We start from the raw sequence: 12,347 nt of genomic DNA on the forward strand, positions 1-12,347 counted from the left end.
TAAATACTACTGAGATAGCTGCCAGTTACAATTGCAGCAAATTCAAAGAATTTTCACAAACTAAAAATTTTTTTTAAAAAGTAAATAATATATATACTTTTGTATTTTATATTATTATAAAATATTGTATACTTTATATATTATACTATATTTTATCCTTTATATTATTATAAATAATAAAGGTACTTTTTTTTTTTTACACAAACTAAATATACTTTTTTTTTCTCTCAAAATCAGTATTCTTGTTCCACATTGGTGGGATTGCAGACATCTGGAAAAGCAGTAAATGATTTGCCTTGAAAGCTGCGTGCTTAAACATGATAGCAATTTACATAAAACCTTCCATGTGAGCATGAGGGGTTAACAATACTGGACATAAATTCAGATCTCCTCTTCCATTAAACCATTTTTCAGCATCAGTTGCTGCTCTGCACATCATGGGTTCCAGCTTCTGGAGCAGTCACAGCCCCTCACATGCCTTCCTGCCTCACACCTCCAGAATCCTGCCTCTTAAACCAGTAGAAGCTAATTCAAACTCCCCACAATTTCAGGAGAAAAGTATCATTGTGGATACTGAGCATTACCTACATTACCCTATTAAAAAACCCTGAAATAATTTTCATTAAATCCTGCAATACTCTCCCATTCAACCTGTCATGGAGATTTGAAATCTACTGAACATTTTGCAATTCATGCCACAGATTTAATTCACATACATTTGTCTCAGTTGGATATCAGATGTAACATGTAAGTTGCTAAATGCCCATTTCAAACATCCTGACTTACCAATATGAGTTTCAATAACCCCTGTGAGGATAAAGCTCTCTGAAGTGTTACAACACAGATTAAAAGTGAGCACCAATGTGCTGCAGCCCTCGTTCAACCACTTACCCATGAGAACATGCTGAAAAAGCAGTTTTCTCTCTCTGCACCTCAGGTATCTTTGCCTTCTTTTGTAAATTATTTCGAAGACATACTGAATCAATAATTTCTTCTGCATTATGCCACAACTAATATTTTCTTTTGTCCCTTTGACATTTAATTGACACTACAGGCAAGTAATGCCACCAACAGGCATATCCCACTGAGATGAGTGGCCCTTTCATAAACCTTTGAGTTATCCCAGTACGTGGAATAAGTGCTCCTCAACAACAGCAAGCTTACCCAGAAGCTGTAGCCAGATTAATTAACAGCTGTATGTTTTTAAATTGTTTATTAATGTTTGATGAGCTTGTCTGTCGCAAAATATCAAAGCGGAATTGCAATTTTCAGAACTTTCTTAATTAATGTTACTAGAAATGCAAGCAATTATTTTCTGCTTTCATGCTTGGGAGCTGTAGCTCTACATGTATTCAGTATGGCAGGACCCTCCAATATCCAGCACTCCAGATATTACAAGAAGAGAGGAATAAACAGTTGTCTGACACAATATGCCATGGATCACTCTTTTTTTGGTCAGGTTTGTGGTGGTGTGTTTGTGTCAATACAGCAACATAAATCACTATGAATAAGAAGTCTAAGACAGGCCAGCAAACTGGAAATTATTATGGTTAAAAGGAAAAAGAACAGCCTTCAACTGTTGATGAGTAAGTTCACAGGAGAATAGTTTAAAAAGGTTCAAATAGCATACTGAAAGGAAAACATCTTACTAGCCCAGAAAGAGCCTTTCAGAGTACTAACAGTTCTCAATTTTCAGTTCTATTTCATGCAAAAGTAGATGGCTGGGGTTCTATTACATAAATTTTCCTTTACTTAGGGAAATTACAGACCCCAAAACCAAGGAAAAAGAAAATAAAATTAAGCATATTGAAAGGAAGAGCAAACATGTCAGAACTCACTGCTTCTCTGTGCATTTAAAAAGCCCTTACTTCATGTAAAAGCATATTTATGCTTCACAGTGCACATACCCTTTTAATAGCATGAATAAGATATTCTGTTGAGTGCAGATGTATTCAACTGTGGGAGTTCTTGTACCAATTTGTCTTCTGAGAATGTTGTTGAAAATTTGCGCAACATCTTTCTTGCCCTGTCAAAAACATCAGCAGTTAAACACAAAATATGGAAGTCCACAGGCAAGTTAACAATGAAGCATTATCATCACCTCGTGCAGCTGTACTGGGGGTTCTGCAGTTCAGGCAGCCTCCATACTCTGATCTTGACCAAATTCTCTTTCTTTATGCCCATTTCAAATATGCCAAAGCACTCAAAACATGACACCACGTTGCAGGCAGATCACGGGGAATTTACATTCAGAAGTAAAGCCAGCTGACGTTTCATCAGGTATTTCTATGTAGCATCAATCTCCCGGGCTTATTTGATATTTGATTTTGCTAACAGCATAATAGTTTTTAACTGTGCTCTTGCCTGGAAGTGTATTTCTTCAACATTCCATTATCCTCTCCCCTTGTCTAGGGACACACAATGCCACCATTAAGAGTGTGCAGAGCGTTTCCAACTGCAGTGTTAACATCCAACTTAGAACTGCAACTTATGAAAGTGGAATAAATAAATGAGTGAATAATATACACAGAAATCATCCACTGACCTAAAATGCAAGTCTCACATTTTTTCAATGCACAGCAGCAGTATAAATAAGACCAGGATGCTGGAATTCAGCACAAATTATACACAAAAAAATTCACAAGCATAGCACCAGTGTCAAAGGAACTGGAAATGTTTTTTGTTGAATAAATACACATCTCCTGTTTATTTCCTCTGAAGATGACAAACTGGTAGACATCTAACAAAAAGGTGGTTATAAACATAAACACCTTCCACTCTCATTCACATGCACCATTTAAAAGCCAGATTTCTGCAATTAACTACTGTCCATTGTGGACTGCACAAAGACACCTTCAGGATTATGTGTTATCAGATCTATTCCAGAAAAAGACCAGGCCAGCTTGTACTAAGCTTGGACGTGCAAATAAAGTCCTGTTAAGCAACTCCACCTACAGGTTCCCTGAATGTTCTACACCAAATCTAGATGTAGATAATGTTTCTTGACAAGTTCTAGCTGTGCTGTAAATCTCCTGAGTAACACCAGGAAGCTTTTGAGTAAAATGCAGGGCTTATTTAACTAGCAAGAATTTTAAAAACATCATCAATTACTTAAAATTCTTTCAGCTTCCTAATCAGTGTAGAAAAGACTGCATGAGAAAAAATGCAATGTTTATGAAAACGTAGGAGGACTGGAGTTTTACATATGGCATGTTTGTGAATTACCACGGACAGTTTTGCTGGAGTGTTGTTTCCAGGATATAAGAGATTGTTTGTAAACCCTTGTTTTCTCAATTACAATTCCATTGAAAGCCAGCCCAAAGCAACACCAGAACTCTTTGTTCTGAAATGAGTAGAGCACTGTTTGCAGGAATTGCTTTACTCAAACTCCACATAATATAATCATCAACTCCCATTCACCAGCGCTGCGCTGGTCGCAGCGTTTGCCTCGCAGTCCCAGCAAGAACAGCATTTCCTTCTTATCCATCCCTGAACTGCCCGTGGCACACTGCAACCCCACAGCCAGGTTTTGTCACTTTCTTGTGCCTTGCCAAGTGACCTCATGGCCCAACAAGGCCAACAGTCACAACAGCCAGAGGTGAGAGGCACACTGTGCTTGTATTGTCTTCTCAGCAGAAGGATTCAGCTCCCCTGGGCAAAAGGCAGTTTTGTTCTGGGTGGGTTTTTTTAATTCTTCATTTAAAAAAATCCCAAAACAACAGACCAAGAAACCCAGTTTCACCAGGGATACCATCTCTACCAGTGCAACCCAGCAAGGAGGTAACTGGTAAGTGTTAGGACTGGCAAGGAGATGGTTGTGTTGACTTGCTTTACTGGAAAGCAAGCTTCCAGGGAAGGGCAACACTTTAGACAGGCCTGGGCACAAGGCAAGAGCTGAGCAATTACAGTTTTCTTCATTTAAACATCCAATTTGTTATTTTTCTAGCTTTTACTTCTTACTTTTCTATGGGTTGTTTTCACCATAGCAATTCAGATTCAAGCATAAGATTTGAGACAGTTAAAGACACAATGAACGATCCGTGTCTATTGATAAGCTGTCTATTCCTGTTCTACAAGGAAACCTTCTTCAGAAGTGAGACTGAAAGGGAAAAAAGTTTAGTTTATCACTGAATAACCTGCAGCTGTGGTGGGAAACCAGAACGAAAAAATTCCAGACCCATTCTTCAAGTTTAAAAACCACCAGAAAATCAAATATGTATTTCCATCAGTAATGAAATAATTGCTTCAAATGCAGTAAACCCACACAGACATTTGGGATATCAAAGGCAACATGTGAGTAGCTTTGTAACAGCTGGGAAGCTGGAGTACATCTGGAGCACAGGTGTGTTGACACTAATTCTAGGTAACAACAATAGCTGGACAGTGTGCCAGCTGCCAGCCATAAAAAGCAGATGTGGTCCAGCCTAGAAAGCAGTGAATGACTCCTTCTCCCTCCAAGGGGAGCTATCACAGCCTCCTGAAACAAAGCAGCAGAAGAGCCACAGGCAGGAAACAACTCACAATCTTTCCATGTCCTCTTAATAAAAAGCACAGTTCTCCCTAATGAGAGCAAGCCTGTGCAAATCCTTCCCGTTCTTCATTACCAGAAGATAATGAAGGTTTCCTTTGCTAATAACTGGGCTGAGTAAACACCAGGCTGATACCAATCTAGAGGTCAGCAGAATCCAGATGACGTTTCATGATTTCCTTTCTTCAGCAATTAAAGGCCATCCCAGTTCAGCATTCCCTCTCAGCTTTCCCAGGTTTCCTTGCTTATTTAACAACCTGAATGTTTTATGTATGGTATAAACACTTGTGTGGGTAAGGAAAAAATACCACTGTATTACAATTAAACACAAATCAGAGGGAGTTATGGGTGGGGTGGAGGAGAGAGAAGAAAGAACAGGGAAGAAAGCCATTGTTTTTGGAATGTCAAATTACAATAGGACTTTAAACTGTTGTGTTTGTATTGTGAGCAACTTGTTTATGAACAATCCCATTTTTAAGCAATCTTAAGTGGGATGATCTTTATGGTTGAGGCTGTGGAGTGAGATACATGAATTTGGCTCCTTTCCTAGACAACCACACGCCTCTTGAGAGACCTCAGGGAAAAGAGAAAAATCCAATTGTACTGCAACATCTCATACCTAAAAAAGATTTTCCTCCATGGTGCTAAATTATTCCATGTGATGTGGTGACAAATGCCACAGAGGCTTGTGGAGAGACACCTTTAAATATAAGTAAGTATTGCTATTTTGAACTGATCAATAAAAACTTGGGTTTGTTTTTTTAATAAACAGAAAAAAAAGACGAGGAAACCAAAAAGGTTGCATCACTTGTTTCTAAAAAGAGAGAGAAATACTGGACTATTAATAAAACTAACAGCTTTAAATTATGTATTTAAACTTCTTATAAATGTTACAATAATTCTATTACTTTTCCTAGTAATTTGATGCAGCAAGATGAACATACAGATACATCTTGCAGTATTAAGGTTTGTGTTCGCTATGGGATTACTGCTAAGAGATTAACCCTTCTGTGTACACAACAATTCAGAATTATTCCATAATTTTAACAGAACTGCACCACCAGATTGAAGGTTTATCTGCTTCAAATCTGTGTTGTTTGTATGTCTAAATTCACAAATTTCATCTTCCATAATTGCTCAATCTGCTATGCAGTTTGGAACAGTCTCTTTCTAATGGATGTGTCATAACCACAAAATAAAAGCTGAAGACTGAAACATCTTAATCGATTAAAGTGGTAGGAATTCAGATGTGTTCATTTTAACATAAAAATGTAAGAAGTGTCAAACCTCCTCTCTTACCTCAAAATCAATGAGCTGCAAGTCAGCTACTAGGGTACTAAGAAGACCACTGTTGTATAGCTCCTGAGCAAGCTGTGCCACAGCTTCTGTTTGGGGTTCCTTTTCATTTGTGCCATACAAGATTTCTTTCATGGCAACAAGGTTTTTTGAGACCTCCTCTGTCGCCTAAAGAAAATGGGAAAACAATACAGTTAGAGAACAAAAATGCCATTTGTCTTTCTGACTGCACACTCCTTTATTCTTAACATCTGCAAACTTCCACTGGGGGGAGGAATAATCAGGAAATGACAATCTGGTAAAAAAACAATAGATATTCTTTCTGCAAATAAGACTGTTATGAGACTGGTATTTTAAAAAAAACCCCAAACAATAAAAAGCAGAGGCAAGACATACACAATTTAGTTACCAAAGGTAAAAATCTCTTCCGTTTTAGTGCCTTTTAACTTCCCATTCAAAAATCCCCTAAAGAACAGCAATAGGATGAAAAGAACCTGACAAAATTTCCATTCTGTAAAACAACTGTGTAGGATCAGACTGGAAAACATGACATGGAGCCTCATGCCTGTGTCTAGGGAACTGCTCAGAGACACCAAACACATCCCTCCTGTAGATTTTGCACACATCGGGTTTTGCCAAATACTAGGCTCCCATTCTAGTTACTGTGGGTGAAGTCTTTCCAACAAACAAAACCTCAAGGAGCACCAACTCTAACTTTCAGGTTATCTCCAACCTGGCCAACAGATCCAGAAAGAGATACATTCAAAAGGACACAATTAAAGGTCTAAAATCCTTCCCTGCTTGAAGCCCACTTTACAGAAGCCAGACAGGTCTGACTTGTCACTTGTGAGGAATTCCTAAGTTGCCAGGATGAGCTGGAACAGCATTCAGCAGTGGAAACAAAGTTATCTCACGAGTAAAACTAAATAAAATACAAATCAACAAGAATACTTCTAAACACCCACTTCTGAATCTTAAAACATAGTTGTATTGGACCAAAAAAAGAACTACTCCTTTCAATATACATGTTTACTGAGCTTGGGGGCAAAATGCTGAAAATGATCAGCATAAATAGCTGGTTTAATTATAATGGTTCTTCACATGCCTAAAAAGTCTGAATGGTTTGTAAGTGCACTGATTTTTAGTAATTAGATGAACCTGCCAACAAAGTATGCATACACTTTAATGTAAAGTATTCATGACTGACAGATCACGGCGAATTAATAAAGTGAAAAATTTACCACTTTCTGGATATTGCCAGTCCTATAAAGGGTGTGTAAAAAGATTTCTCATTTGTGCTTTTTATCCAGAGAAGCCTGGGATCAGCATGACCCATGCACTATTCAAGCTAAAGCCATTCCAGCTTTGCTAGGTATGCAAGCAAGAATTCCATGACCTTTAAGGAGGCTCTGTATCATTTTTAGCTCCTCCACAATTTTCCACTCCCTGCTGCCTCCCTCTTCCTGTTACTTCAGTTCTTAGTCGCAGTTGTCTCCTCCTCAATCGAAATCCCAAGGGATTTTCTGTGCACTGTTGGTAAGACAGCAAGAAGCAGGTGCTCAGTAAGACCACTTCGATTCACACCAGCTCCTGAAGAGGTGAAATGGGAACACCAGCTCACCATGCTGGAGCAGAATTACACCACACAATTGTTCTCTGAAATTCAGAGGAAACAGCTCTGTTGAAGAACAGGAACATCTGTCAGACATGGAGATATGAAGAGATATCTTTGATGGATGGCTACCAAGGGAAGAGGAAGCAAAGTCTGTCCCTGCATACTAATGTAGAAAGCAAGATGAAAGAGGAAGAAAGGCAGCTCAAGTAACTGCCTATTTCCGCTGAAATGATGGCAGTATTGAGGGAATGCCTGTAATTAAGAAGGCGAGTGGACAATTTGTCCTAGCAAAACCCCAGGGAAGAGAACAAGCCTCCCAACCCCAAAACTTTAATAACCACACTTGAGAGCTCCCCCTCACCACCAGCCCAAGGCAGACAGCAGCAATGGGAATGCTTGCAAACCAGGCAGAAAATAATGCAGTGTTTCCAAACACTGAGGGCTTTAAAAAACCAAAAAGCCTTCTAACCCAACATGAACATACAGTTTGGGAACTTCAGTAAGAGACAGGAGGACTTCAGTGCTCTTCACAGCTGTCAAGACCACCTCCATGTGCTTCACTGGAACTCGGCATGGCCCGAAGCTTTAGTGGGAAGCAGCGCTTAGAGACACAAAACCATTGAACCACTGAGGTTGGGAAAGACCCTTAAGCTCAAGGCTGCCACCAAACCACATCCCCAAGAAGCAGCACAGCTTAGGCTGGAAATACCTCAGGAGGCCATCGGGATGCTGGAGGCAGAGCCACCTCAGTCCTGCCAAGCTGACCGGGCTGATGGGCAGCCATGCTCCCAACAGCCCCGTGGATGGACACTCCACCACCTCTCCCAGCAACCCGTACCAGTGTCTGAGCACCGCGCACCAAAGCGCCTGCCTTGCATCCGCCTCATTTCTGGGTATCTTCTGGAAACTGAGGTTTTCTGGAAGTATCTTATCAGTAAGATACTAGAAGTATTTTATCAGTAACCAATGTCTATCAATGCATTACACTTCCATAAAATAGAATATCCTTATACTTCTACTCTAAAATTCAACATCAAAAGGACTAGAAACAAACTCTGACAAATTTCTAGAACCTCCTTACTCTCGTACATTCCATGAACTCTCAGACATATTCCAAATACAAGATGTGCAGACCTATTTTTGCCATTTCAGATGCAGAATGGAATTTAGATAGTTACACTGAAAAATATAATGCTAGGTTAAATATTGGTGTGAAGAGCCAAGTAAAAAGCCACTAAAAACAAATAAAATCAAGGAAGATAAGAGAAGCTTGGCTAGCATTACTAGCAAGATTTTCTAAGATACTGAGATCTAAATTGCCTAATGCACTGCTCTCTTTTAAGAGGGGAAAAATATCTAGACAGAAAGATCAAAATACACAATGAGGTTCACCCAAAAATCCATGATCAAAAGTGGAACAAACAATCAGACAACATATGTACAAATATATACCCCAGTATAATATATGACCAGGGTGTATTTTATACATACAGAATATCTATACTCTCCATATATTTTATAGAGTATAAGTATATATTTTATATAAGCATATATAAAACAGAATATATTTTATATGTTAAGGTTTTTAATTTTTAAGTATTAACATCTGTATTTATATGCTCTCAACACTGATTAGGAGCAACCTGAATTTTAGAGAAAAATTTCATGGTAAGTCATATTTGAATTTAATGGTGCCAGAAAATCAATACCCTCTGAGGACAAGCCACACTACAGAAGTTAAATGTAAAGCAAGGAAAATAAAGTACTTACTTCTCTATGTTTATGAAAGTCAGGAAGATACTACTTAAAAATAAAAGCAGACACCATGAAGTCACACATATGACTGTTACACCAGAATAGCTACACATCTTTATAGCCTCCCTTTCTGAGAGAGCACAGGCAATAGAGAACAAACAGCATAAACAATGAACGCATTTCAGTTATAAAGCCCTTGACATCTCATTTCCCTTCCCACATACTGACAGACAACCATGACCTATTGCTAAGCACAGCACTGCAGCCAGCAAGCACCCGAGCTGTGGCACAGAGGGAGGTGGGACAGGTGAGCCACAGCCCAGCTCCCCCAGCCCAGCTCCTAAATGAGCAGCACATGATTAAAGGACATTTCAAATGACCTGGAGAACTACCTGGTTAATTTTTCTCCAGTCTTCACTGAGCTCAAAAGCTAGATTAACATGTAACTAGGATACACTGGATTTTCAGATTTTTGATTATAAAATAAATGTTCCAGTATTACAGGGCAAAATGTTTCATAACTGAACAAGACATTACTGTTGTTTTACATCTTTTACTTTGAAGAATATCTTCCATTTTGATTACAAAGCACGGACAGGAACACACACTGTCCATGATTTAAACATCTTTATGACCTCCTTTGATTTTTTTGTTTCCACTGACAAAACATTAATTGTTTTAAATTTCAGCCTAAGCACTGAAGAAAAATGAGGAATTCTGTTCAAGCATAATTACACTAACAACTTCCAGGGAAAATTATTTGTCTAATTTTCTTATAAATCTGTATTTCCAATTGTACAACAAAATTGTTAAAGAGCATCTCCACGTGACAGCAAATTCAAAATTATAAGAAATGAAAGCCTGTAAGAAAAGCAGGTAATTCCTTAACCCAACTGGATACTTTCATAACCAATACTGAGTATTTAGCATGCTGACCCAGCACTGAAATTGCACCATTGATATATGACAGGCTGCAAAAGCATACCCCTGGATCAAACAGCAACAATGACAAAATTACTGAGACACACTGTATTTTATACACATCCAATCACTAATAAAGTGAAGTCATACAAACAAGAACAACTTTTGCATCCTTCTCCTCTTCTAATACCAGGCAGTAATTTTTGTCCTTCGTGTAGAGTGACTTTTTCTATTTCTGTTCCACTACCAGCCACAGAACTCACCCTGCCACCAGCACAGAATTCTTCTCTAAAGGAGGCTTAAAAGTTACATAGCAGAAAGGATCATCATAATAAAAGGGATAATGAAAGAGAAAAAGATGCCTAAATACTGAGATATGGGCATAAAGAAATGTTTGCTCTTTTCTAATAAAGGCTACTGCTCAGACCTCTGTCTTTTAACTCCAAATTCACTCCAGTAATTTCTACAGACTGGATAGGAAGAGGACACAAATTCAGGGTGTCTGCTCACAGAGCTGTGCCCTCAAAGATCTGATGACTAGTCCGTAAGATATTGAAGAACTTTCTCCATCAAACCAGCAAACCACCTGAGCTAAAAAGTCACAACCAGAGCCACCTTCCTGAAGGCTTGGCTTGCCAAGGAAAGAAACACTTCCTGATGGATCTCTGCATGGAGATACGGACACTGGTGGTGCGAGTGCTGGGATTCATCAGCTCCCTTGTGAATAGCAAAGATGATGGGGAACAGCAGTACCATAGCCAGGCTCAATCCCCTGGATGTCAGGATTTAGCCCTCCTCACACTTAACCTAGTGAGTATGGGCTGCCTTTGTTCTCCTGCAAGAACCATGTGTTACCTTCTGTCTGACCCTGGAAAAACCACTCCACAGGCTTAGCATATTACTTCTTGTCAGAGCAGCAGCCTCACAGAAATGAGGTCTTTCAAAAAGGTGGAGTTGTGGGACTAAAGGCCAGCAAGAAGAAATGGTAATACCAACCTTCAACTGCAGCATCAGGAACACAGGCACATGCTACAGGACACAGCCACACACCATGGGATGAGCTGGACTGTCCCCCATTAGGGGTCCCAGCAAAAAGAGAACACAAAAGAACACAGATTTTAAGACCAGGCCACATCTCCAGGAACTAATAATGAGGCCAAGATAAAGGAGGCAATGCCAAATCTCATCAGACTCTTCAGAATACACCTATCCCTCCTCTTCTGACAGAAAGCTGTTTTGGAGACAGAAGAAAAGCAGCAGCAAATGAAAATCCTTCCAGCCTTCACGCAAGCATGCAGAACAGAATGTAACATTTTTCTCTACAACAGGAGAGTAAAAGCATCAGAAGAAACTACTGTGGTACACTGCAAGACACTTAGAACATACCACATGGTGGCAAAGGGGTAGAAGATGCTAATTATTGAAGAATAGCAGAACTAAGATGGCAATTTAATTAAGACCCTTAGAAGTAGTAGTGCCAAATCTAAGTGAAACTGAGTGTAGAAGAGCTGGCCACACTCTGCTTAAAAATATAGGTGAACATGAAAAGATTGTAACTAACTCCTATATGGGACGCAGTGGATGCCAAGAATGGCACATAATAGTTAAATAATGCTAAGACAGGCTCCAAGGAGGGTGCTCATCTAAACCTCTGCCACTTAATTCACTAGGTGGGATGCAGCTGCACACATGGTGAACTTTGAGGTCAGTTCCTGTAAAGCTGTAAAATGCAGAGTGCCAGTTGAGAAGTAAATGACTAGGAACAAGTACACAGCCTGACGTACAAGACATCCATGTAAAGGAAACTGCACTAGCACAGCGACTTCTCACATCTTAGTGCAGACTGAAGAAGAGACAGGAAAGCCAAAATATATTCTCTATTCATGAAGACAAAGTTCTTCAGCTTCAGGAAGAGAGACACTCTGCTCTGTAAAGATTTGCATGGACAAGGAGAGACAGAACTACTTGTGCAGTAGTGAAGGCACTGTGGTGGTCACAAGACCAGAACACTGTACAGCTGTGAGCTATTTATTAAAAGAATGCAATGTCTTACAGTGCCAAATCGTTTTAAGTATCATTATCAGCTGCCAGTGGCATAAGCCAACCATCCAACAGGACACACACCTGTTCAAAGGTACATAAATTGCCCTTTATCAGAGTATAAACCACCAAAATAATTTCTAATTGTTTCAGTTTCAACAGCTGTAAATTCCCCCTTTCCCCCACTTTCAA

General features: G+C 39.3%; 1 protein-coding gene across 2 annotated transcripts in view; it reads right to left on the reverse strand.

Annotated features, from left to right (window-relative positions):
- The window catches only part of CAB39 (calcium binding protein 39), a 41,626-nt gene that overhangs the window by 7,612 nt on the left and 21,667 nt on the right, over positions 1-12,347 (reverse strand). For both annotated transcript variants that reach the window (XM_041486930.1, XM_041486931.1), the window contains 2 exons: positions 5,828-5,992; positions 1,908-2,026 (listed from right to left, as the gene is read on the reverse strand). In XM_041486930.1, the coding sequence (XP_041342864.1) occupies positions 1,908-2,026; positions 5,828-5,992 (284 nt within the window). The remainder of the gene's footprint in view (positions 1-1,907; positions 2,027-5,827; positions 5,993-12,347) is intronic.

This window comes from Pyrgilauda ruficollis, unplaced genomic scaffold, assembly GCF_017590135.1.
Source record: "Pyrgilauda ruficollis isolate IOZ18807 unplaced genomic scaffold, ASM1759013v1 scaffold79, whole genome shotgun sequence".
In the NCBI taxonomy this organism is placed as follows: domain Eukaryota; kingdom Metazoa; phylum Chordata; class Aves; order Passeriformes; family Passeridae; genus Pyrgilauda; species Pyrgilauda ruficollis.